Source organism: Blennius ocellaris (assembly GCF_963422515.1).
Source record: "Blennius ocellaris genome assembly, chromosome: 7".
NCBI lineage: Eukaryota > Metazoa > Chordata > Actinopteri > Blenniiformes > Blenniidae > Blennius > Blennius ocellaris.
In genome coordinates, this window is record NC_137656.1 from 20192593 (window position 1) to 20217857 (window position 25265).

The 25265-nt window shown below is 40.2% G+C and overlaps 2 protein-coding genes across 2 annotated transcripts; both read left to right on the top strand.

Moving 5' to 3' along the window:
- Nucleotides 1-275: 275 nt before the first annotated feature.
- Nucleotides 276-7789, top strand: adrb3a (adrenoceptor beta 3a; the record flags this gene model as incomplete). The annotated part of the gene is made up of 2 exons (XM_080499849.1): nt 276-1591; nt 7762-7789. 2 exons carry the CDS (start codon nt 276-278, stop codon nt 7787-7789), a joined length of 1344 nt encoding a protein of 447 aa, XP_080355975.1.
- Nucleotides 7790-18238: 10449 nt separating this feature from the next.
- On the top strand, nt 18239-25032 carry got1l1 (glutamic-oxaloacetic transaminase 1 like 1; the record flags this gene model as incomplete). Its single annotated transcript, XM_080499196.1, has 8 exons — nt 18239-18413; nt 20672-20853; nt 21077-21200; nt 22294-22511; nt 22627-22777; nt 23555-23720; nt 23950-24092; nt 24893-25032. 8 exons carry the CDS (start codon nt 18239-18241, stop codon nt 25030-25032), a joined length of 1299 nt encoding a protein of 432 aa, XP_080355322.1.
- Between the last annotated feature and the right edge of the window lie 233 nt (nt 25033-25265).

Below are 25265 nucleotides of genomic sequence, written 5' to 3' on the forward strand. Positions count from 1 at the left end.
ACCAAAAAATTATTGGTGAACATGTTGCTTTGTCTTCAAGAAGATATCACACCTCAGGATGGAGAGCCACTCCTCTCTTTTGGATGCTTCCAAACAAAACTTTAAAACTGTGAAATGTAAGCAGTGACTGAGGAGCACAGAAGCTGTCTGTCGTGAGAAGATCTGCATCAGCTTTTGATTTGAGCTGAGTAATTTGGAGGATGTTTGAGGAGAGAGAACAATCTTGACTTGTGAAAACCACTCGCCTCCAACGTCTTGAGCGCAACTGGTGAACGATGGATGGCAACGTGAGCACCTTTGTTTCGTTTGGGACTAATGTGACGGGACCCTACCACAGAGCAGGAGGACCCTGGATCCTGGTCATACTGGTCATCATCATTCTCATCATCGTGCTGGGAAACATGCTGGTGATCCTCGCAGTGGCTCGAACCTCACAGCTACAAACGACTACAAACATCTTTATTATGTCGCTTGCATGCGCGGACCTCATTATGGGCGTCCTCGTGGTACCTCTGGGGGCCACGATAGTGGTGACGGGCAACTGGCAGCTCAGCGACACTTTCTGCGACCTCTGGACTTCTGTGGACGTCCTCTGTGTGACGGCGAGCATCGAGACGCTTTGTGTGATTGCGGTGGATCGGTACATAGCCATTACAAAGCCGCTACGGTACAAGGTTCTACTGAGTAAGTGGCGTGCCAGAATAATTGTATGTTTAGTGTGGGTTGTTTCTACCTTAATTTCCTTCGTGCCAATTATGAGGGGGTACTGGCGGGCAGACAGTGACCCCGAGGCTCTGAGGTGCTACAACGACCCGGCGTGTTGTGACTTCGTAACCAACACAGCCTTTGCAATCACATCTTCAATAGTGTCGTTTTACATTCCGCTGCTAATAATGATTTTTGTGTACGCAAAAGTATTTCTAATAGCAACCCGGCAGGTCAGGCTTATTGATAAGAGCAGGATGCGATTCCAGAATGAGCGTCCAGCACTTCAGATACAATTTGGACCCAATATGAACAATATCCTTCCCTCGGCCTGTGTGGGATCTGGTAATTATAACAGTGCGGACAGGAGGAAGAGCGCCAAACGGAGGCCGTCACGGCTAATGCTGGTCAAAGAGCACAAGGCTCTGAAGACACTGGGGATCATCATGGGGACCTTCACTGTGTGCTGGCTGCCGTTCTTTGTAGCCAACATCATCAATGCTTTCAACAGAGACGTGCCCGCGGAGTGGCTCTTCAGACTCTTAAACTGGCTGGGGTACATAAACTCCGGCCTCAATCCCATCATCTACTGCAGGAGTCCAGAGTTTCGTACTGCGTTCAAGAACTTGCTGGGCTGTCCGTGGGTCTCCACCCCGTGGCTCCATACTTTGTATAAAGAACTGCAGACTCTCTGCTCCTGCTTTCTATGGAAACCCGAGTCAGGGGCAGAGGACTCGTTCCAGAAGCCTCCAAACAGTCGGAGTGACGGCAGCGACAGCCTGTCGAGCACACAGGGAAGTAGCAAAAGTGATGAGGCCTCTCCCGGTCCCCTGCGGTCCAACGGCAGCACGCAGTTCAGCGACTTTTCAGAACCAGAAACCAAACTGTAAGTTTCTTTTGTCTTATCCTATCATCACATTTCACACGTTTTGCTTGACTCTGACAAAGAAAGATCGCCGTTTTAAAAAAGCATGAAGCTCGACAGCTTTGACAGTTGTGGCTCAACAGTAAGGCTTTGTGGTAACACGATGATGATGATCATCATCATCATCACAGCAACTTTCAAATCAGTGGGGAAAAAAAACAATCTTTTATCAAATCTCTTTAAAACTGAAAAAAGAGTGAGGTACATCAACGTTTCACATCTTTATTTTGAGAGCTCCTCCTTTCCGTTTTTTAAGGTTTTTTCCATTAATTCCGCAACAAATATCTCTTACATCAGCGGTGTATCACATGACAGACTGAGGAGCTTTTGTCGAAAGGTTAGTGTAAAGTCAATGTCATGGAGAATCAAACAATTACAATCACTCACTGCTCCTGGAGGCTCGAATTCAGAAGGACCAAAACACGAGGGTGATAATGAAGATATGACTGCGCATGTGCATGGTGTTCAATGCAACACGAAGACCATGACAAATAGGAATAGAGGGGGGGAAAAAATGCAATTTCAATGCTTTAGTTGATAAAATACTAATTATGTATAATGTATGGCTTAAGCATATTGCAAACTCCAGCGACCACATCAGCACAAAATAAGTAATGGGAAATTTTTAAAAGGTTCTAAACCCAAATATCAAACATCCAATTAACATCTCTGTACATGGGATTATTAAAAAAAAAAATTCCTTTTGCAAATTCAAATCTGCAAATCAGTCTGGTTTCATGCCAATATTCAAAGAATAAAGACATCTTTTAGTCATTCGACAACAGTTCAATATTTTTTTTAAATACTGTTATTTCTACAACCTGATTATTAATTATTTTTATATAACAGAAAATGTAATGGGTAGCTTGTTTTGTTGTGTTGCAGTGATAGGTGGTAAATTACATCTGTATTTACACATCAATAACACTTGATTCAACGTCACTATTGCATTCAATCCGACATCACAGACGTCAATGCTCAGCTTTACTCACTGATCTAAAAAAAACAACAACAATGGGGTTTTTTTTAAGATGCAATGTTCTTGAAGTGTCTTTGTTGATCAGCTGGCTCGAGCAGATCCACCTGATTGGGAGAACCACATGGTCGATCTGAGAACATTTGGGGTTATTAGTGTGGCTCTCTGCCTGAGAGTGGGCCTCCGTGAGCCCAGCCCAACACCCCCTGCAGAAGATAAATCTTTATCACTGAAGCACAAGACTTCCCCCCCACAACCAGAGAGGCTGTTTACAAGACTGACAGGCAGTGAGCCGCTGGTGTTACTGCAGGTCAGCAGAGTTTTGACAACTGAATATTGGATTCATTGTCGTGTCAAAAATGGAATAACTAAATATCACATTATATATGGTCACAAACCAATTTATTTCCCAAAATGCTGAATTACTGTTTTATAGCCATGTCATCATAACAGCCAGATAAGAGAGAGAATATTATATTATATTATAATTATATTATTTATATGTTATAATATTTATCAATTTCAGTTAATGTTTTTATCACATCATCAATAAAGGCTTGAAATGCAGTTAAGTATTTATTTGAATTGATGGCTTGCATGTTGAACTTTTATTATCAAATGCGTTGGAGTCCTGCTTCAAGCCATAAATCCCCTGCTGGAATTTTTAAATCCATATACGTACATTGAATTTTTGTTATGTACATAAAATCACAAGACACATTATTCACCTTCAGCTCGTAAAATTTAAATCCACAGCTTGCAATTAAAATCTATTCGACAAGTGGCACAACTCTCAGACTACGGTCCCTGCTGTGCCACGCCAATTCCCACAAGTGAAGCAGTGTTATGGACTCGGGATGTTTCCTCTTTAAACATTTACTCAACACGCCTTATTTCATGTTTCTCATCTCCTTGCATGACAATGATTCAGTCGAATTTCACAGACATAATCAATGGGCCACTAAAACAGGACACATTTACGGTCATATAAAAGTTATCCTTAAAAGGAGTCTGGTGTGTCCTGCAGTAAATCTGCCCAAGGGGAAGGCTCAGCAGAAACTACCGGTACTTTCAACAGGATTACAAATGTAAGTGACATCAGCTGTCCAACAGTGACTCAGAGGTCTGAGGCTCAACAACTGCTTTGCTGAAAATGAAAAATTGTTCCAAGTACAGTCTGGACTATTGAAGTTGAAGCTTAACACTACAAGTTATACCAAAGCTTGAGATCACGTCCACCTTCAGGGTCCATTGAACCAGCAGCATAAAGAGACATTCAGCACTTCAGGACAACGTGCAACAGCAAGGTTGGTTATAGCAGGAGACGGTGTGTTCTGATAAATAAAGAGAGGTACAAGTGCTTGAGATGAATGGTTACGAGGAAGGCAGGCTGCGTGGCAGTGCACAGGACAAACATTATCAATAGCTACTTTGTTTTCAGAGAAACACATGCTGGCATATCAGTGGTGCCCTTATCAACATCTCCAGCAGCCTTCAGCTCCTGTCACGCATGCACCGCGCTACACGACAACCACAATTTTATCCAGATTCCCAACCGAGCGACTCCCTTTGTACAATCTATATGACTCCCAACTCTATTATTCACGCAATTATTTTTATTTCAGGCAAGACTATAGTTCTGTCTTGTTGCAAGGCATATAAGCATGGTCATATATATATATATATATATATATATATATATATATATATATATATATATATATATACAGAGCAGCACGTGTTTAAAGCTATATATATATATATATATATGTGTGTGTGTGTGTGTGTGTGAAGAGCAAGCGGTAGGAAATTAGCTTATTACTAAAAGAATGGTATGTATATGAATGTGTGTGGATGTTTCTTGGCTCACGTGTTTTAAAGCTAGATGTTACAGAAAGCACAGGGAGATGGTGGAGCATGGCAGTTGCAGTGTAAATACTAATGCAGCTAAGTCACAATGCATGTCTCATTTCGCCAATTCATTGCATAAACAGTTCAGACATACGAGTTAACAAGTCATAAAAAACTAACTTAAAAGGACAATGTGTTCAGAAGCCTGCGTCTCAGGATTACACTGTATGTTACTTAAGCGAGTTGTTACAATAAGCAAACTGAATGTTTGAAAGTACAGCATGTGGTGGATAAGGTGCACAGAGGAAACATGTAAACAGTTGTCTGATTGTTCTGTTAAGCAAGGATTGGATTTAGCATTGTTAGCAGCTTACGGCCCCATGTGATTCCAATATATGTGTGTAACAAGGCATTGCAGCGCAGTGTTTATCATTACGCACACATTAGAGCGGTAACTTTGCAGTGACTAATGCTTTTTTTCCAGCACTATGCAACCCGGAGCTTTCCTCTGCTGTATGCTAATCAGATCCCCATACCCGGTTTCACAAGCCGGCTTATATAATGTGAGTTTACTCAGCCTTGAGCAAGGTCAGGCCTAAATGAGCGTGAAGCACAGAGCAGGGTGAAGCAAAAACATGGCGGTGATGACCTGTGGGAAGTCCACGACGCCCCTTTTTTTTTTCAGGCCCACGATATCAGAGGAAATCACGGTGTGTGACGGTGTATAAATAAAGGCATCAGGGATTAAGGTTTAAATTGATTAAAAATAAACCAATAAACCAGCACCAGATGCTTATTTCTTCAACAGCGGCTCAGATCGATTTTTAGCATTATTTATGCTTTCATCATCCAAACTGTGGATTTCCAGTCAAATGCAAGCTATCAATACTCACTATTTATGAATGCATTTCAAGCCCTTTTTCTTAATAGCCTCTAGCCTATTACAGAATTTATCAAAAAAGTGATTCCAAGAAGCCCGATTTACTGAACCTCGCGGTCGTAAACTATTCAAACAGACTTGAAGTTGGAAATATAAAAATAATGTGCTAAAATCTATAAAATTACAAATTCAAGTTTTAAGGGGATGAAAAGTCTTTAGACTCACACTGTAAATCATTTGTCTATTTTGGCTCTACAGTGAAAAAAAACCTAATGAAGGTAGTTGAAAGGTTTTCTTTGATTAGCTCAGCCAGCCGTGATACAAGCATTTAAGGAACCTTAACCCAAGTTTATAAATATTATAATTGTATCTGCTCGTCCTCCATACAGGCTCCCTTTTACATGCTTGGTTAAAAAAACGGTTTTATTATTTACAAATAAAACCAAGACCACCTTTGTTGATGTTGCTCGGTGCAATATTGTCTTCTCAGATCAAAAACTAGATGCTCATATCTTGTTGATAGGAGATTTATGTCTGTTTAATTTCAAGATGAGTATATTTGTTATTTATTTAAAAAAAAAAAACAGATAGCTGTATTTCAGTGTTTTTTTTGCAATAAAAAAAAAAAGAAAAAGAAAGAAAACAATAAGCAGAGTGTGACCCAGAGGCTCATCAAGACCAGTATGAAATACATCACCACCCCTGAAGGTTTCTTGCTCACTTCATTTTCCAAAAGCATCATGTTGAAATCATCACCATCGACAGGGCTTCAGGCGAAAACTGAAAGAAATAAAGCAAGGTCACTTGTCTTTGTTACTGTGGGAGAAAACGACAAACCCCTGCATATTTCTGTAGCTCACGGTTCGTAGCAGTTTATGTCTTCCTGTGCAGACATGTACAGTGGATGTGATAGCATCAGAATTCCTGTCCTGATCGAGGAGAGAAAACTTTGGTTTCATGGAGGATAAAAGGGATGAGGGCAAATATGCAGTGACTTTTTGTATCCACTAAGACAGAAATAGATGTATAAAAACGAAAGAGTTGTGGCAGTGATATCACTGCTTTTGGTCACAAAATAACCTGAGAGACGACAACCTGCTGCGTTGGTCTTTTTCTTTATCAGACAGAAACTGAAATTGAGTGCAGGGTGTGACCAGAACAGAGCAACAAGTCATACTGTGGCAAAAAGACAACAACTTTATTCATTTCTTTGGGAAGGAGAGCGTCATGCAAAGTCATGGATGTGATTAAGTTTATAAAAAAGAAAAACAAACAGCCCACCCTGGTAACTATATATGCTGTTTTTTAAATAAGAACTGACAAACCAAAACAGCACTACTACATTGCTAAAAGTAGTTGTGCTGATCCCCCCCCCCCCCTGTTTTAACACCTTGAATATACCTTAACCCTTGATGAGATAATCTTTAGATACCCAATGATCTGAAGTGTGTAATTTGTATGAAATAAAACATGTTGGAAACCAATATAGCGACCAAAATCGTACATAGTTTACAAATTCTAATATATAAAAAAAAAATCACCAGATGAAGTTCTCACTGAGTTTCTGTAAAAGTTTGGCTCCATGCTCTTGAGCACCACTGTCCAACTATATAATGTGCTTTTTGCATGTGTTTCTTTGGGGATTTTTTTTTTTGGTCGCAAAAAATACCCGATGATGACGACGAATACTGTTTGTTGACGTTTTTTATTGTTTTTTCTTTTCATTCTTATACACAAACAAAATTCCAGTCAGAAACGTCCCACTTCAAATAACCAAATTAACAATATTAAGTAGAAGTGTAATTATACGTGTATAAGTGTATAATTATACTTTAACAACCACATTTTAATAAATGACGACAGCCTAATCTGGATCATATTTTTACGTGAAATGCACCAGTGAACAGGTGAACTGACTGGACTGAATAAGAGGGAAGAATATACCAGCGGCTGCAACTATTTCAGTTAAACCGTTTACAATATTTGTTCAAAACAAGCAGGCAGAAATTTAAAAGCTACCAAATATGGTCACCTGCTAAATAGAGAGTTGGGCCCTTTTGAAAAATAAGTAAATATATAAAATAAATAAATACAATCAAATAGATAAATAAAGGCTGTTGGAGACTTGATGCATAGTTGAATCACTGCAAATTAATTAGTTTGTGTGTGTAAGATACTGAACATCCTATGGAACATCTTGCATGGCCACGATCCCCTTTGATATGTGCGACTGGGAGAATTTAACTAAACAGGAAGTGCACGCAATATTTGAAATCTATTCATCATTCTTATAGGAACAAACATTTTATATTAATTTAATAAAGTTTGTACGAAATATATGTCAAAGATATGGCAGGGTCCTGTCATTTATTTCAGCCCGTTTGTGTGTGACGACAGCAAACTGATGTGTTTGTTTCTCTCCAGCTTCACTTTGCAGGAAAAGGACGGATGAACTGTAAGACTTCAATGTACAGAAGCAAACTTCATTCTCCAGCTGTTACTGTGATTCCTGCAAAGTCTGAGCAGCAGTGGAGACAAGCAGAAGAGAAGACCGACACCGACTCTGGGGCGCAAGGAGAGGAGTGGGGGCCCTTTGCAGAAACAGCTGATTTGGCGTGGACAGGAAGAGGCGACGCCGCAGGGGAAGCTCCCGGTGTTACATCCATCTCCATCCAGGGTGCAAAAGACTCTCTGTTCCCACAGAAGACAGTGCTGACAGCTTGAATCGCATGCCTTTGGACATGGTGTTTGTGGCCAGTGGTTTCAAAAGTGTCAACATCAAACTGATTTTGTACATTATGCTATCTGGTAAGTTAAGTATTTATAAAACGCTGAATCTGTAGCAAACGACAAAGATCGACTAATGCATAATTCTGGGAAGTCTTCACGGTGAAAATGTAATTTCTATCACACGAGTGTGATCGTGCTCAATGAAATGTTAAACTATCCTCTGTTGAAAGTCTTTCTGTCTGATTCTCTGAAGAATAGTTGTTCAAATTGTTCAGGTCCTCCAGGTCTATGATCGACTAAACCGACGTTGTGAAATAATGGCTGTTGAAGTCTCAAGCAGAATGAATTACGACTGACATCAATCGATGGACAATTTGTGATGGAAAAGTCGTTCTCAGTCGCCAGAGCTTTAATAATGAACAGAGCAAAGCAGACTGAAGGGTTTTTACCACGCTACAGGTCATTGAAATCTCTTTCCTGCGCTGAAATGGTCAAAATGAAAAACTGCACATGTTGAAGAAAAAACATTTTAACGTTTAACAGACCTGGGAAACTGCCTCCTCCTCTTATATGTCACGACACTGATCTGAATTTTAGAGGCAATCTGCGAGGTTGCAAGGATAAAGGCCGGGAAGCCTTCATCACGTTCATTCTGAAAATCAAGCACTGGGCTTCACTTTAATAAATGAAAAACTTCAAAGTCATTTTAAAAATGTATTAACTTCACTTTCTGTGTCTATTTCTGATGTTTTTGAGTGCTCACAGCCATCTCATGTCCACGATTCACCCAAATGAAAGCTCAACGCTCACGTCGACATGAACAAACACACAAGAGCAGGAGTGTTTAAAATAAAGGACATTTCTTCATGGATTCAAAAACTGACGCAGTTCTCTCTAGCGTGCTAATCGAATTCAGCCTCCTTATATTCTCCCGGATAGGAAACATTGCTCGAGAGAAACACTACTGTTAAACATGATCACTAACAGCAAACAGTGATCGCCCTATGTTACATCTCGTTTTAAATAATTCTGCCCTTTGCTACGTGACTCTTCACTCATTCAATTCGCTATCACAAAGTGTGGGTGGTTAAGATTGTGAAAAGGCGGGTCTAATCTCAGGGATACGTTTTATTTAAGTCCATATATGTTTACAAACTGACATCTTTTAAAACTGCTTTTTAAGAAGATCATTATGGGTGAAGACACGGTACAATATGGAATTAACCACGTTCATTTCGTTTGGTTTAGTTTGAGGCAAATATCATTGAGTCACAAATTTGATGAAACCCTGAGTCAGAAATTAGAACTTGTACTGAAAAATGAGATGCATTGAATTCATCCTGAACCGTCTCGTCACATGACAATATGATCGTTACCTTGAACAATGGAACAAATGAACTGAGCAGTGATGATGACCAATAGAAGAGGCCTCAGGCTTTTCTAATGTTGTGGCGTCTGTCACTTTCTCACAATCTCCTTGTATCATAAACTGCACATAAACGCAGCAAAACAGGCTTTTATAATATATATTTTGCAACCAAACCTCCCCCCAATGTTTTTTTTTTTTTTTTACTTTAGTAAGTGCTTGCACATTAACACTCTCTGAAATGTCTGAAAATAGGAGCATAATGGTCATGTTACTGAAAAACTTTGCCCCAACATTATCCATTATTTTCGATGCAGCGTTTCACCATATTTTTTGTCCCATTTTGTTTTTGGCCGTCTCGGCTCCAGCTCTCCTCACTCAAACGGACGAGTTGTCATCGAGCGCCGCACCAGCCTGATAACGTGCCTCCCATTTTGAAACAAGTGTGCTGAAGCGGAGAGGCATCGCAGTGTTTTAATGGACTGAGGCCCCGTCTGACACGCCATCTGTTGCTTTACAGAAATTGAATATAACATCGTCTAACACTGGTCAAATGTGCTCTTGTGCACAGAATCGCCACCGAGGAGGAAACAGAAGTCCATGAATAATGTAGATGATAAAAACTACTCAAAACTGACAGTTTTGTTTTCTTAGAATTCCCACATTTGAGCAGAAGAAAGATTTGTAACATTGAAAGAAAAAACTACAAATCCTCAAAATGAATATTATTTTTTTGTGTGTGTTATTTGTTTTCTGGAAACAGAAGATAGGCAATAAAGGATGGACTTGCTGGGATAAAATGTCAATGAGCCACATCATTACAGCGTATTATGGTTTTATCAATGCTTTAACTCACTGACTGCTCGATATTATATTATGCCGTCTATTCTTTATCCACAATAAGTCATGGCCATTCAGCCAAGCAGAACAATTCTCAATGACATTAGCTTCAGCACTTACAATCTTTCACTTCAGCAATAAAAAGTATTTTCTACACTCATGAACGCTCATGACAGCAAAGAGCATCACTGTGGAGGTGAATATTTTCCTAAAATGCCCGCTCATTGTTTTCATTGTAAAAAGGTGTGTAAGGAATAATGTCTCCAATGCAGAATTGAGGAGTCGAGGACCCCTTGGTCCACGTTGGGTATATTTTAAGAAGCCCTGAGAGGTCCTGACCTCCACACTGACACACACTGTTCCACAACACTGAGCAAAGTAAAACTGCAGTTGAAACAAGCTGTACTCTCTAAACAGCCCCTGTGTTTCCCAATGTTATTTCTGTTAATCCTCCACCCACCAAAACCCTATGTCATCTCTGACTCTGCTACTGTTTTGAGCGGGCATCCTCTCAACATGGGAGGAATTTACAGGATTTTGCGGGCTTTGAGAAATAAACTAAGAGTAAAGTTCAAGGCATAGAAAAACAAACTGACAAACATTAGTTCTGCCAAGAAGGCTGTGTGACTACTGGAATATCGTCCAGTGAAAAAAACAAAACAAAAAACAAATACAACAAGTCAGAGTGGAAACAATTACCCTGCCTGAAGTGAGGCCACACTCTTATCAGCTGATTCCTGTTACGATGTTTTCCATCAGCAGGTTCAGATTGGAATGGAGAAATGAGAAGTCACCACTGAAGGTGATGAGTGTGAGTGCGATAAGATATTAATGCAGTGAGCAGAAATACATTTTCAACAATCTAAAATGTGGCTCATGTGGGTTGATCAATGACGCTGTCACACTTTCACGTGCTTGCGCGGAATTTTATGTCAGTGGTAAACCAGATTACTATACATGCTCAGAAGCTTCCAAACAAGGTAAGTGTTTGCGTGTGTGGATTTCAAGGCATGCCCTGATCGGATCAACGCCGATTTCAGATTTCCTCAATCGATCAGTTGCCGACCAGCTCAGTCAATTTTTTTGACTACTGATATGAACTGAGCACCGTATGCAGCATGCCTCAGACAGCCATGTAACTACGCCGCTGCAGCAGCATCATCAATAATGATAGATAATACATCCGAAATGTTGACATATTTCAAAGTAAAAGGCCATATGCATCCATAGACCATATGCAATACCTGCAAGAGGGATGAGGCGGAAGCATCATCGTTTTGTTTAATTCAAACAATCTGTCACGATGTCTGAAAGGTAAACACAAAGCCATGTTTTGCCTGCGATGGAGCAGCAGCGCCGAGATCTGAAGTCTGGAGTGGTGACCTCAGAGTGGAGACTGAATGCAGTAGTCTGGAGTTTGAATGCTCTCCAGAACTGAAACGACTTTATCAATGCACTATGCCATGTGGTGAATGAAGAAGGGTAATATTCTCTTTAATAACAAGGCTGTAACCATGGTGAGCCTTTGAACTGGTTTGTCCTCCCATCTCAATCTTAAACTTTACATTTCAGACATAGGCTTCGAGTTGTACAACTCAGTATGTGACAGCATTATTTAAAACGAGAAGGGGCCACAAATAGTTGAGCCTCACGTTCAAGTGGATTGATTTTAACTCTTCAGTTTCATCAAGCAGTGTTGTTTACGTAACAGTTTCTTGGGTCTTTTACACCAGAGTCTGTGGAAGAAACATCCAGGAGATGATCAGGATTTTCCTGCAAAAAAAGACTCGGCAGATGAAATGTCACAATTTTAGAGCGGTTTTTGTTAAATGACTACGTCCTGCGGTGTGGACCAAAGTAGGTACTGCACAATTTGTTGTGGCACCGGGTTTAGAAGGTGAACAATTTGGGAATAAACAAGTTAATGTTATTTTGTACGCCATAAAACCAGCGTCGGGTTTGTCTGAGTGACAAATAGCGGCATGTCCTTCCGAAAGGCCAAAGTTCTGGAGATCAACATGTCATGCAAACTTTTCTACACCAACACAATTAATGACAGTGTGAAGAGCTCTACCATCCAGGAGAGGCTGAAAGTAGACCCGCTACTCCTCCACATCGAAAGGTCCTGCTGAAGTGGTTTCACCAGCCACGTCTAAAATAAAAATTTGAAGTCATTATAGATGGAGTTATAAATTAACCTGCATCAGTTAACGCTCTAAGAACCAGTCCCATGTTGCAGCGACACTGGACGACACTGAACTACATTCTGGCTCTTTGGTTGTACCATTAATTAAATAATTAAAAAAAAACAACCAACGTTTTTTGATTTCCAAAAACAAACTGCATACTTGGCCTGGCTGTACAATTCTTGAAATGATACTCACAAGAAAATGCACGGAAAGACAATTTCATGGATTGCAAAAAAAAAAAAGAAAGAAAGAAAAGATGCTCAGGACAATAACTGAGAAGAAAATGCCTTTAATCTCACTAAAATACCTCTTAACATAATCTAGTTTGACACCGTGGCAGGATGCAAACTAGACTTCCATGAAGTGTAAAGACAAAGTGAGCATGAAAAGTGAGTTTTATTATGTTTATAAATTCAGAGTTTATGGCAGAGGTGCTCAGGGTGCATTTTAGAAATATGCTTGATAAAGCACAAACATAGCAATCTGTTCAAATATTCCGAAATGTAGTTTGTGACCCCACTGTACCCCCCCCAGGAAACACATTGTAATACACAAAATACATCACAGTCAAGGCTCTGCTATCACTTTGACAATCCCACAGTCATCTCATTTTTATGTAGTGTAGATTGTTAAATCTAAAAAAAAAAAAAGAAAGAAGAAAAAGGAATGATTAAATAAGTAATTAATGCATTGCTAAGAAGTACAGAGACGTTACTATACCAGTATAGATCAGAGACAAGATACCTCAAATCTAATCAGAAACTGAACCGGAGGCGAAATCACAGCAATTAAGGATCTAAACCTTCAGTATTTAAGATTATGAAAGACATGAAAACAAAGGGATTAAAACGGCATGAAAAGAATAATGAATTAAGTGAAAACTTTGTTAAGATAAAGGTAATGAAGTAAGTCAAATCTATTGTTTGTTCTGAAGCGTGTACAAATAAGTCTTGATTTAAAAGAAGTGAGAGTGTCAGCAGTCCTCCAGAGTTCAGGAAGTTTGTTCCAGTTGAAGAAAGAAAAGCTGCTTCACCTCGTTTGTTTCTGACTCCGGGAACACTGAGAAAACCTCTTCCTGAGGACCTCAGGGGACTTTGGATGCTTCATATTCTACTCCAGACGTATTTTAGGCCCGAGACCATTGAAACCTTTGGAGACAAGAAGCAAGATATTTTTCTAAGAGGTCTTGTAAAAGGGGACGTCTCAGTGGAGGAGCCTCTCACCTCGTCGTATACAATCACCTGTTCCAGTCCAACTTGGTTCTTTGGAAAACTTTCTGTGCGGAGTTTGCAGGTTTTTTCTCCCACTGGCTATTTGGCGAATATAAAAAATGGATGTGGCCCACAGGAATCTGTGGGATTTGGTCAGGGAGGGGTAAACTCTCTGTGTCCAACTAGTAGTATAGATCCAGTAGATGAATCGCAGTAATAAGTCAAAGTACCACAACTTTTCTGATTAGAAAATGTTCAATTGCAAATAAACCAGGTCCACTGCTGTGTGTACTCATCTGTGTTTCCTAATCAATGTGACAAATGCACTTTCTCGTTTCATTTAAACTTTTTAAGTTGTCAACCTGGAAGTTTCAGACATGTTCTCTGTTTTGATAAAGTTCAAATGCAGTCAGTTGTCCAACGCCAGCCTTTTACCGGTGAGCTTGTCCTGAGCGAGGAGTCACCGCAGTTGTCTTCAGGACACATGCCTCTTTTAGAAGGCCAATTTAGACCAAAAAAAAAAAAAAAAAAAAGTCCTTCTGACACTAAAAACACACTAAAAGCCTTACCAGGGAAGTTTCCTAATTGAATCAGTGGCACTGTAATTAAATGAAGTATTGTGGATTCATCCTGGTAACGCGGCAGCGTGACTGAGGCTCATTCCCCTGGGATCAGCTGGCAGCCTCAGACACGGCTTCCTCTTCCTCGCTAACAACTCCGTGATGTAAACAAATAACGCATCAAAAGCTTTTCTCTCAGATCTGAACAGGCCCGGGAATCACAGCAATCCTCACTGTATCTTTTGTTTTATGACTTATCTGTATTGCTCCTCAGGCCAACTGTGCAAACACAGATAACCTGACATCGCACATGGATCACAGCTGTGGCGACAATAAGATGCAGATTGCATGTCTTTTTTTCCCCCAAGAAACCTACACTTATTTTTCTAGTCAAAGCGTTGCTTCTTTTTGTCTGGAGGCCAATGCCTTCTTTTCTGAGAGGTGAGATGGAGGCTGACGCTTAAATAACTCTTGTATTACATATTATCACTAACTGAAGAGCCTAACTGGCTGCTTTGACCGTGTACTGCCCTCTAGTGCAGTGATTTGTGATCTCCGGTCTTAAACTGCACTGCCTTCATTGAGTAAGACACACTGCTTCTCTCACAACTAAAGGGGGTGTACCCCAGAAAGACCTGATTCCCATCAGCATGTGAGCTACGTCATAATTCAAAGAGAGCTTCACAAAAGGTTCAATACGTGTATTATATTTCCTTGTGTCCCGCAGAGTCAGCGCTGAACAGAATGGGATTAACTTTAGCTTGGTAGTAACAGCATGTACATGAATATCTTAAATAAAATAGGGGATGAATGTGTTTTCATTGTCGTGATGCTTACCTCCTGTGCAACTCATCAGCCACAACGACACATCATGCTGGAGTTGCAGGCCATTTTTAAAAGCTAAAAGTGAAAATAATCTTATTCTTGTGTGGCTGTAAGTCATTTAGCCTCCTTTTCTTCTTTTTAATAGATGACACCTTCTGGCAGAACTTTCCCTCAGAATATAAATTTACTGACTTGAAGAAAGATAAGCAAATATAATAATGTTATTCAACTAGATTTTTTTATTTTTTTTCATTATCTCGAGCCCTACGTGATAACCAAGGTGTGATTTGCTGCTGGGAGGTTTCTCAAGGGAATCCGCCTCAAGCTGTTCTCCACACTTCAATTATTTTTACCACAGAGGAGGAAAACTCTTCAACCTTTGCCCCTCAGACATTTATCGTGAATTTGCCTTTTATTCATTCTGCATCACATTCATTACATTTTTATGTTTATACACATAGTTGTATTGAACTTGCCAAGCGTTGTGTTGTGATCGTATCTTCATCATTTTCAGTCTGTCAATAATTTCTTTAAAAGACGTCACTCCCTTCTGCTTCTATCACAAGTCTCACCTTGGATATCTTGTTGGAAACTGTGATGTTTACTTCAGCAATCGCTGACGTAATGGTTCTACACTGTAGGGTGTTATTTCATTATATTGCAGGAGTTTAGATCACAAGGTTTTCAACAAACTATACCTTAAAATCAACATTGCATAAACTTGCTTGATTTTGGTAAAATGCTGTTCAATAATTTTGCCCCACACACACACACACACACACACACACACACACACACACACACACACACACACACACACACACACACACACACACACACCTCGAAGATTGTTTTTACTCACATTTGGCTTGAAAATAAAGATAGCGTTTTGTCATGTTTTTTTTTTTTAACACATATAATTAATGACTGTTAAGTTTATTTTCTGTCTTCAGCTCATTACTGTAAGCATCAGAAAGAAATGTGAAAGTTATTTTACAAGTTGTACTTATAAAGTGTTACAATACAACAGCAAAAAGTAGATCAGCTCAAAGCAGTGAAGAGGCTGTGGACAAGAGGTCTTATTCATTTTCGTGACACTGTGTGCCCACAGAAGCTCTCTGGCGCCCCCTAGAGAAACATGTGTCACACCCACCATGAAAAACCACCGATCTAATCAAGGAAACAGAGAAGCCCTCTTTTATACCAGCACAACTGAAGAGGTTGTTTGATCCCTGAAATCACACCATGTATCAACAGACCTGCTTCATTATGTACAAATTGATCATCCAAAGCCAAATGTGCAGAAAATCTTTGGCAATAACCGATCTGGAGTCCAGGTGGACTCCACACATCAACGCTTGGGTGCAGTTACTAGAAGCTGCCCTGGCTGGCTCTCTGCCTGTTGTCTGTTAATTAGAAGTGGCTGGAGGTCATGTGAAGAGCTTCCAAAACAAACATAATGAGGACATCAGGGTCCTCTTTGAGCTGATTTGCTGTCGGTGTTAAAAGCTATTCGGAAACTAAATAGAAGCCATGTGGGGGCCTGATTGTGTCCTCTCGTTAACTGAAAAACGGCTCCTGTTATGTCCAGAGAAGTGTAATGATGGAATTTTCTATAGATTGGAGAAAATGGCATCCCCTCTCGCACGAAACGGTGCAGAGGAGTACGTGCAATTTGAAAAAAAAGCCAGGACTTTAATGTCGACTGATTATCTCAGACCTCGGTAAGGCCTGTCTGCTGCATTTATCCTCTCAGTCAGCCTGTTAAGTAACATGAGTAAAATTTACTGTGATGAATTTGCTAAGTGCCCCCAACGAACCGTGTGCAAGAGTACATGATTGCAAGGTTCCTCTAGTTACATAGAAATGGCCTTTGCATGCATTTGAAGGAGAAATAACAGACAATAAAACCTGCATCTCTCACTTTACGTAACCCCCCTCCCCTCTCTGCTCCTCTCTCTCTCTCTCCCTCTCTCACTCACTCACTTTTAATATGTGCATACAGCAGTCATAATATAATTTATCTCATTTTCAAGCTACCATGTTTGTTGGAGCGTTACTGTCTTCTAGCGTCCACCTGTGCAATAATGCAATAACATCTGCAATAAACGCCATGTACTTTGAAAGTAGTACATTCTGATTGCATTACAATGCTCATTTCAGGTTTATCCAATCCAGGGCCAGGGGGCACTGGAGCCAAACAATGGGCGAACACAGAATTGACCCTGGACAGGCCCAGTCATCAGAGGAAAAAAAAACATGGGCAGCGTCACACACACTCATTCACGTGCGATTCAGGGTCACTTACCTCAAACATGTTTTTGTACTGTTTGGGAGAAAGCAGTGTAAGTGGACATAACCCACACATGCAAAGGGAGAACATGAAAACTGTGGCCTGGAAGGCCAGTCCAAAACTCAAACCCACCACCAATTTGTTAATTTCTCACTTGATTATACTACATTTCCATTGATTTCATAAATATTTGCATTTATTCTGGCCTGCTATGTACACAACATCTTTATTCATGTATTAATTGATTGACTTAAGTTGGTATTTTGACTACCTCTGGCGTTTTCCTACATATACATCCAGACCTCTAAGACTGCTGACACACTCACGTCTTTTAAATCAGGACTTAAAACACTGTTATTTGCTCAGGCTTTTACTTTATTTAATGTAATTTGAATGTCTTTCTTAATTGTTTAAATGGTGTCATAACTTTAATCACTTAAGCTCCTTAATCACCTTGTTTTGCCTTGTGTCTAAATGCTGCTATAAACAAATCTGCCTTGCCTATTATGATGTTTTCTCAGTTCACAGATTTTAAGAGAATGTTTCTTCTTAAATATTCTCAGTGATAAGGAGTCTGTGTTGCACTGCTGGTGTGAGTACTAAATAAATAAAGCATGGTTGACTGATGGAGTTAATATTCGTCCACGCGTCTTCCCACTGCCAACACTGCAAGCACTGATCGGCCACCAAGCAGAACTCGTCATAACACCAGCTTGTTTGGTGAATGGAAAAAGTAAACTCACCAGAGAGAAGAGAATTAAAGGAGGGACAACGGTCCCCCATCACCGGTGTTGCCATGGCGACAGCATCCCGTCCAAATACGTGCCGTCGTCTGCCAACAGTGTTCAAACAAAGAGGCTGCGCTGATTAGTCCGACTGAGTTCAGGATGAGCCGAGCCAACAGCGGACCTGATGGAAAGCGGGCCGTCCAGCGTGGAGACGCGGGAGGTCATCTGTCCGTATTGACCAGCCCTCACGCCGCCGGGGAGAGCCCGCAAACAAGGCCTCTGTCCGCCTTCAAGAAGCACCTGCAGGCCGGGAAAGTGAATCTGGCAGGCAGAGGTGAGTTGTGCTCCTCTTCACCTGCGAACAAGAGCAGGAAGTTCCGCTTCCCCAACTCGTGATCATGACAGGCAATCATGTTGTTCTATTCGTCTGGTTGTTGTGTTGCATTTGCATAAATACGTTTATTGCTCTGTTGTTTCTGGCAACTCGAGACTCCACCCAAAAAAAAAAAAAAAAAATATATATATATATATATATATATATATAAAAATAGAAAAAGAAAAGAAGGATACTTTTTCATCTCGCTTCTAAAAGTTATTTAAATGATTAACGTCATGCTCCCCCTCCACTGGTTATAATTTTCTAAATTGTATCTGCTTTTAGTACCACTTTGAGATTTTATAAATTATTATTATTATTATTATTATTATTATTATTATTATTATTATTATAGCTAACCAATACTTTTATATGTAATTTTTTTAATCATTTTTTCCACAATTATATTTAAGGAAATTTCACGGGTGGAATTGTACAGTTTTACTGGTCAGTTGTATGGTCTGTGATTATTTCTTCTTTTTTTTAGGATAAGAAAACAGAAACAACAACAAACTAATATAAAGAAAACAAGCATAAACAGATAAGATTCATTACAAAAAGAAGTGAAAAGACTGAAGAGTAAATAAGTAAGTAAAAGAACCCCCCCCCCCCAAAAAAAAAAAAAAAACATTTTATATATTTGATTTTATTCACTTTTAAACATTTCAAAATCTATTCAAACTTAATGAACGACGCAGTTGCGTTGTCATCAGCAGTTGGACTTCCTTTAGGTATGACACTTCAAAAATATGCAGTTGAGGTTAATTGTTGACTCCAAAATGTCCAATAGGTGTGAATGGAAAAATTCCTTCAACACCTTCGGAACTAAGTGTTTGCTGAAACAGCCAGTGAGGGACGATTGGGTGAAATGTGACAAGAAGTACAAAAATAATTGTTGCCACTTCAGACATTTCACAGATTCTTTTAACTCATCCACATCCGGCATTTGCACTTTATATTTTCAATGCGGCATGTAAGGAAAAACTGCCAAGATGGCCTGCATGGCGTCATTGTTTTTGTTGAAAGTCGACAGTGAGGATAATGAGCAGGGTAACGCTGTTATCCGAAGAGCTGAATGTGTGAGTGAGGCAGCACAAGTGCAAATCATCCACATGATAAAAGCAACCCAGAATCCAGGTGAAAAATGGTCCAGAGGTGTATAATGTTTACCTCACAGGGGACTAATTCAAGGTAAGAGTAGTTTTGCATTTTTAAAAAAATTTTTTATTTCAGTCGTCACTTTTTAAAACCAATGCTCTATAATAAGTGACGATGAGGCACCAACTCAAAGCTGAACAAAGAAACTTAAATTCAACTTAAATGCATTAAATTCCAAGTTAAGAGTGAATTTGATGCCAGTAACAGAAACCTGTTCACCACTGTGCTGCATCACTTCCTCTTTATATCACCTCCTGGATAGAGCAGCTGTCGTCCTTCAGAAATCCTTTCATATTCTTGCATGACATTGGATTTCAGTTGCTCGAACGCTAAATGTCTTTCTGTATTTGTGTAATTCCCATGTTGATGGACATGTCCATTGTCATGTGAGCAAAACAAAACAAACAAAGATAAATACGACTTTGTTGTACAACAAAAGAAGAACGATTATTTTTGATCTTTATATATTGAATTACAACACTAAGATAAAGACTCACTGAGGTTGAAAGAAGTTTCTTTTGGGCCATTGCTCATATGGTTTGATGGTGAAATATACTAAACCTGGACAACGATGTTCATGTGAATCAATAACTGTGTCTTCTGACCTTCAGTATTTGTGAACCAGCAGCTCGAAGCTCTATGGAAACCAGGGACAGCGTGCTCAGAATCGAACATTGAAAAAGCAATTAAAAGACTGGAGGTTCTGTTTCCTTCCATCATAACAAGCAATTTGGTGCCGAGAACATGGAGTCAGCTGGAAGCTTGGTATGAAGAAATAAGACATTTTTTAAAAACAAAAAGCAGGAAAAACAAACCTCAAAATGGTCTCATTTTACACTTTATCATCTTATCTTTCCAATGGTACTGCACACTACATTTTGTTCTGAACAACAAAGGAGTACAATACATACATAGATACTTCTTACCTCATTGGGGGAAAAAAAAAAAAACTTACAGAAAATGTAGTTTGGAGACATTCTTGTACCGTCTCTGTGAAGATTTTCACTTCATCTTGGTGTTTAAGTTTAATACACGTTTTAAACATCTCTCATTCACAGAGTATTTCAGCGAGGACGGAAAGACGTACGAACCGGATCTTGTTGGAAAAATAAAGCAACAGTTAAACAATGACCCCACATTCCATCCAGAGTATCCATCGTCTCTTGGCCTGCGAGAGTTCAGTCGGCAAGCCACAGAGGTCACTTTGGGAAAGAGTTCTCCATCTGTACTGGAGAACCGGGTAACCACTAGTGTTCATATAAACCATGTCCCATTGCAGTGTATATGTTTATATATTTACATTTGATTTCACTCTCAAACGAACGGAGAGACACGACATCATCATCATGTCATCAATAACTCACATCAATAACTCAAGTCAATCACTTACACCTAGAGACTTAATACAACATCAGCACCACCTCGGGTCGTAACATGACTGGAGAAATACTTGTGATTTGCAGGTGTTTGGGGTCCAAACGCCCGGTTTCATCGCTGCAGTGCGTCTTGGAGCGGAACTATTGAAGCACCGGTGTGACGTTAGTGCTGCTTGGTGCGGGCCTGTTTACCTCTCCGCTCCCTGTGATGGTAGTCGAAATCTAACTTCCTCTAAACAACATTTAAAACTAGAACATGGAGAGTTCATTCTGCTACGCTCAAGGAACATACTTTAGGAATGATTTAGTTTAAGGTCCAAATGTGATCGAGGTAACTGTTGGGCGCTGCTACTCATGTATTCATCCATCGATCCATCCAGTCTGAGACGCTTAGTTTTTCCTTGTGATAAAAAGAGAACCCGAAACATCCCGTTATCTCTCAGTTTCTTTTTACTCGACCTTGAGATGTTCTTGCAATTCATGTCACTGTGGCATGAACACGATTCCTAAGAATTCAGAAGGAAAAAAAATTGTTTAAAAGAAGCACTGTGTCAAGGATCATGTACGAGTGAAATGAAGCAGTGAGACAGAATCCTTAGAGGAATCAGAGAATCCTTTGCAACCGCCACATACAGTATCTGTACCTCATTCACAGATGTTAAATATTGGATAAAGAATTGATGGTCAAGAAAAGAAAAGCATAGATGTGTAGGCTGCAAAGCATTCCCGTTATACACATTGCTGAAAATCTACAATGGGGATAATATACATGTTTGTTAACAGAATAGTGAAATAGAGTTTGAGGGAGAAAGTCACTGAACTGAGACACAAATAACCGCTTTAAGAACAGAGTATGTGCAAAGCAGCTTCACAGATCAGATACATTTAGTGTTCCGCACTAAAGTGAACATATAGCCCACAGGCTGAAGACACATATGAACGCAACATGAAACCATTTATGAAACACATCACATTCCTTGAGGACTCTTGAAAACTTTAATCTCAAAAAAGTCAACAAAAACAAAAGCTTTCTTGGCAAAATAAACTTTAAACTTTGTTAAAATTCTGTACAAAGTGTGCAACAGCTTTAGAATAAATCCTTGCGCCTGAAAAACAACAAAGCACCTGGCATGTTTTATTCAATGAAGTAAATACAAAGAATGAACTGGACACTGGGACAAATATTTATTTAGTAGAACGTCGAGGCGGACGGCTGTTGATGCACTAACAAAGGATTTAGCCATAAAGCTTCATGATTTTCTACATCTGATCTGTGTGGTTTTTCATCTCGATCCTTGCTGCAGACTCACTGGCCGGAGTCTTCCAGGCAGCAGGGATCCAAGACATCCGCCGGTATTGTTACTGGGATGACGAGCAGAGGGGAGTTTGTTTGGAGAGGCTTCTGGAGGATTTGGAGAAAGCCCCCGAGCGCAGTGCCGTCGTTCTCTCAGCATCCGCCCACTACCCGACTGGAGCAGACCTCTCTCTGAACCAGTGGGCTGCGATTACGCAACTCATCACGGTAAACGGACGTCTTGCTTTATGCTCCTCAACAAAAGGCGAAAAGAGTTTTTAATCTGTCCGTCTTCACTCCCACTTGGTTCGTCCTTTGCTCTGTCGCCGCTTTGTTTCGACAGAGGCGCCGGCTGGTGCCGTTCCTGCTGCTGCCTGCTCAGGGTCTCTGCTATGGGGACTTACAGCGGGACGCTTGGCCTGTGCAGCACTGTGAATCTCAGGGAATGGAGCTCTTCTGCGCTCAGTCCTTTTCACATTGCTTTGGACTATATGGTGAGGAAATTGAAAAAAAAAAAAAAGCCAAGGATAAATTATGTGTGTTTCATTTTCAAATTGAGTTTATGTGACATGTTTTATAGTGAATCAACACACTGTACATTATGTGGCGGAAGTACAGACAGTACAGTGTCAGTGTTGACTCAGAGTTCTTCTGAAACTGTGTGTTCACTTCCATTTCAAATGTCATTGATGTGAAGAAAAATAAAAAGTGATTGCATTAGTCTGTGGGGTCTTTTGCTACGTTGTGACTTCCCACTTCATTTATTTTTCCAATTATCTCAAACAAATGTTTGGGACGGTAGTTGTCCTTTTTGCATTTGTACCAGCACCGGGTCTCCAAGGAGAGACGATTCAGAAGAAAGGAATGCAGTGTTTTATAGGACGATGACGCAAATGATGGCAGGAGAAGATGTTAGAATTGAGAAATGAGTGTGTTTGCTGCAAGACTGAAGGTGTGCACACTTTTCAATGTGCCTCTGTTACAGCACACCCCATTTCAGTGAGCGTGGCATCACGCAGGAACCCTGTTATTATCAATACAATCAGGTGTGTTAAAGCAAGGACATGATGAAACCATTCAGGACTTTGACCTCCAGAAACTCCTGCCTCTGCTCTAGATGAATACAGGCTCAATGTGAATGAACAGATTTTTCTTTAGAGCCTCATGTACTTTTCTTTTTTTCTTTTTTTTTGCGTGCGACGTGGTGAAATCTTCCTTGATGACAGATTATTGATCACCGTCGTGCGTTTGTGCCTTCGCTCCTTCACCAGGCGAGGCCGTGGGACACCTGCTGTGCATTTTGAAACGAAACTCCCTCGTGTTATCTGTGAAGTCCCAAGCTGACAAGATAGTGAGCTCGCTGTGGTCCCAGCCGTCCGGGGGAGGAGCACACGTTGTCGCCACGGTGCTCAGCAACTCAGCCCACCTTGTAGAATGGTGAGGTATTTCCCATCTGAACGAGCGGTCTGGTATGTATAGAATGTGGCTGGAATGTTTGATTTGCTACAAGATGTCTTAAGTCATGTTGGACTGTCCCTCAGAGAGGTGAACTGGCTGTGTCAAAAAGCAATGGCCTTTTTCAAAATTCACCTTTCCCTGGTGAAGTCTCTTGGATTTCTAAATCCTTTTAGATTTCCTGAATAATGCTGCCTGTTGTGTTCCGCAGGCAAGCCGACGTCAAGCACATGGTTGAGAGATGCATGCTAATCCGAGCCCTTCTGAGAGAAAAGCTGAGGCTTCTGGGGACCCCGGGTTGCTGGGACCACCTGACTCAACAACGTGGGCTCTTCTGTTGTACTGGCTTGAATGGTGAGAAGCATGACACTGCAGTTTTGCACTAGGATTGTCTGGGTGTCTATTTCCTTAAAGCTGGGCAACTCTAAATGTTTTAGTGACCATAAATATGTCTACCTCACTACCTGAGAGCCAAATTATGATGATTCACTTCTTCTATAAATGTTTATGAGAGGTGTGTCCAATAATTTAATAATTCAATGCAAGTATAATAAGTCAAATTTTATCACAAAGGATACATTTGATCATTTTCAGCTTCAAATAAAATTCCAGTTGGTACATTAGTGTGAAGTTCAAATGTGTTTGAAATGACCATTATTAACCAGTGACATCCATTTTTCGGAAACACAGTTTTCATAAATCTTGTTTTTGGTTGCTTTAGTACAAACTATTCTATTGACATTAACAGAATGTCTCCATCCTGTATCTTCATGAACTGTTTCTGTTTGAAAACTATTTGAAGGCACTGTATTTTAATGTATATATCTGGCTCATTTCGCAAGCTTTTTTTCAGCATAGTATAGCAGTCGTCTTCAATCCTGATCCTCAGTGCGACTGTCCTGCATGTGTTTGATGTCTTGCTGTCCAACACAGCCAAATTTAATAAATGTTTCATCATCAAAGTCTGCAGGAAACCTGGTAACAAGCTGCCCTTTGCAGTAAGTGTTGTTCAAGTAGAGACAGATTGAACCGTGGCCTTCCAGGACCACGTTTAGACCTCTCTGAAATAAAGAGCAAGCCTTGTGATATTATCAATAATATTTTCACTTTAATACATATGTGTTGGTTTTTTGGTTTTTTTTATGTCAATGTAGATCATCAAGTAGAATTCCTGTCAACTACCAGACACGTGTACCTGCTCCCAAGTGGCTGCCTAAACATGAGCGCAATCAACGGCTGCAACCTGGACTATGTGGCCGAGTCCATTCATCTGGCCCTGACCACTTCACTCTAACCATGGCCTTTCATCACGATGTAAAATCAGTGCCGGAGAGGCTTTTCAGCCTGACTGACACATGCGGAGCCTGAACGTGTCATATTTCTTGAGGAAATGTTCAGTTTCTTGTTAGCTGAAGCCACTGCAAGGTCATTGTTAGACAGAATATTGTCACACAATGATTTTCAAAGTGCCGTTAAAAGATATCCAGGCTGTTGTGTCTTTGCTAATATTGCAGAATTTTGCATTCT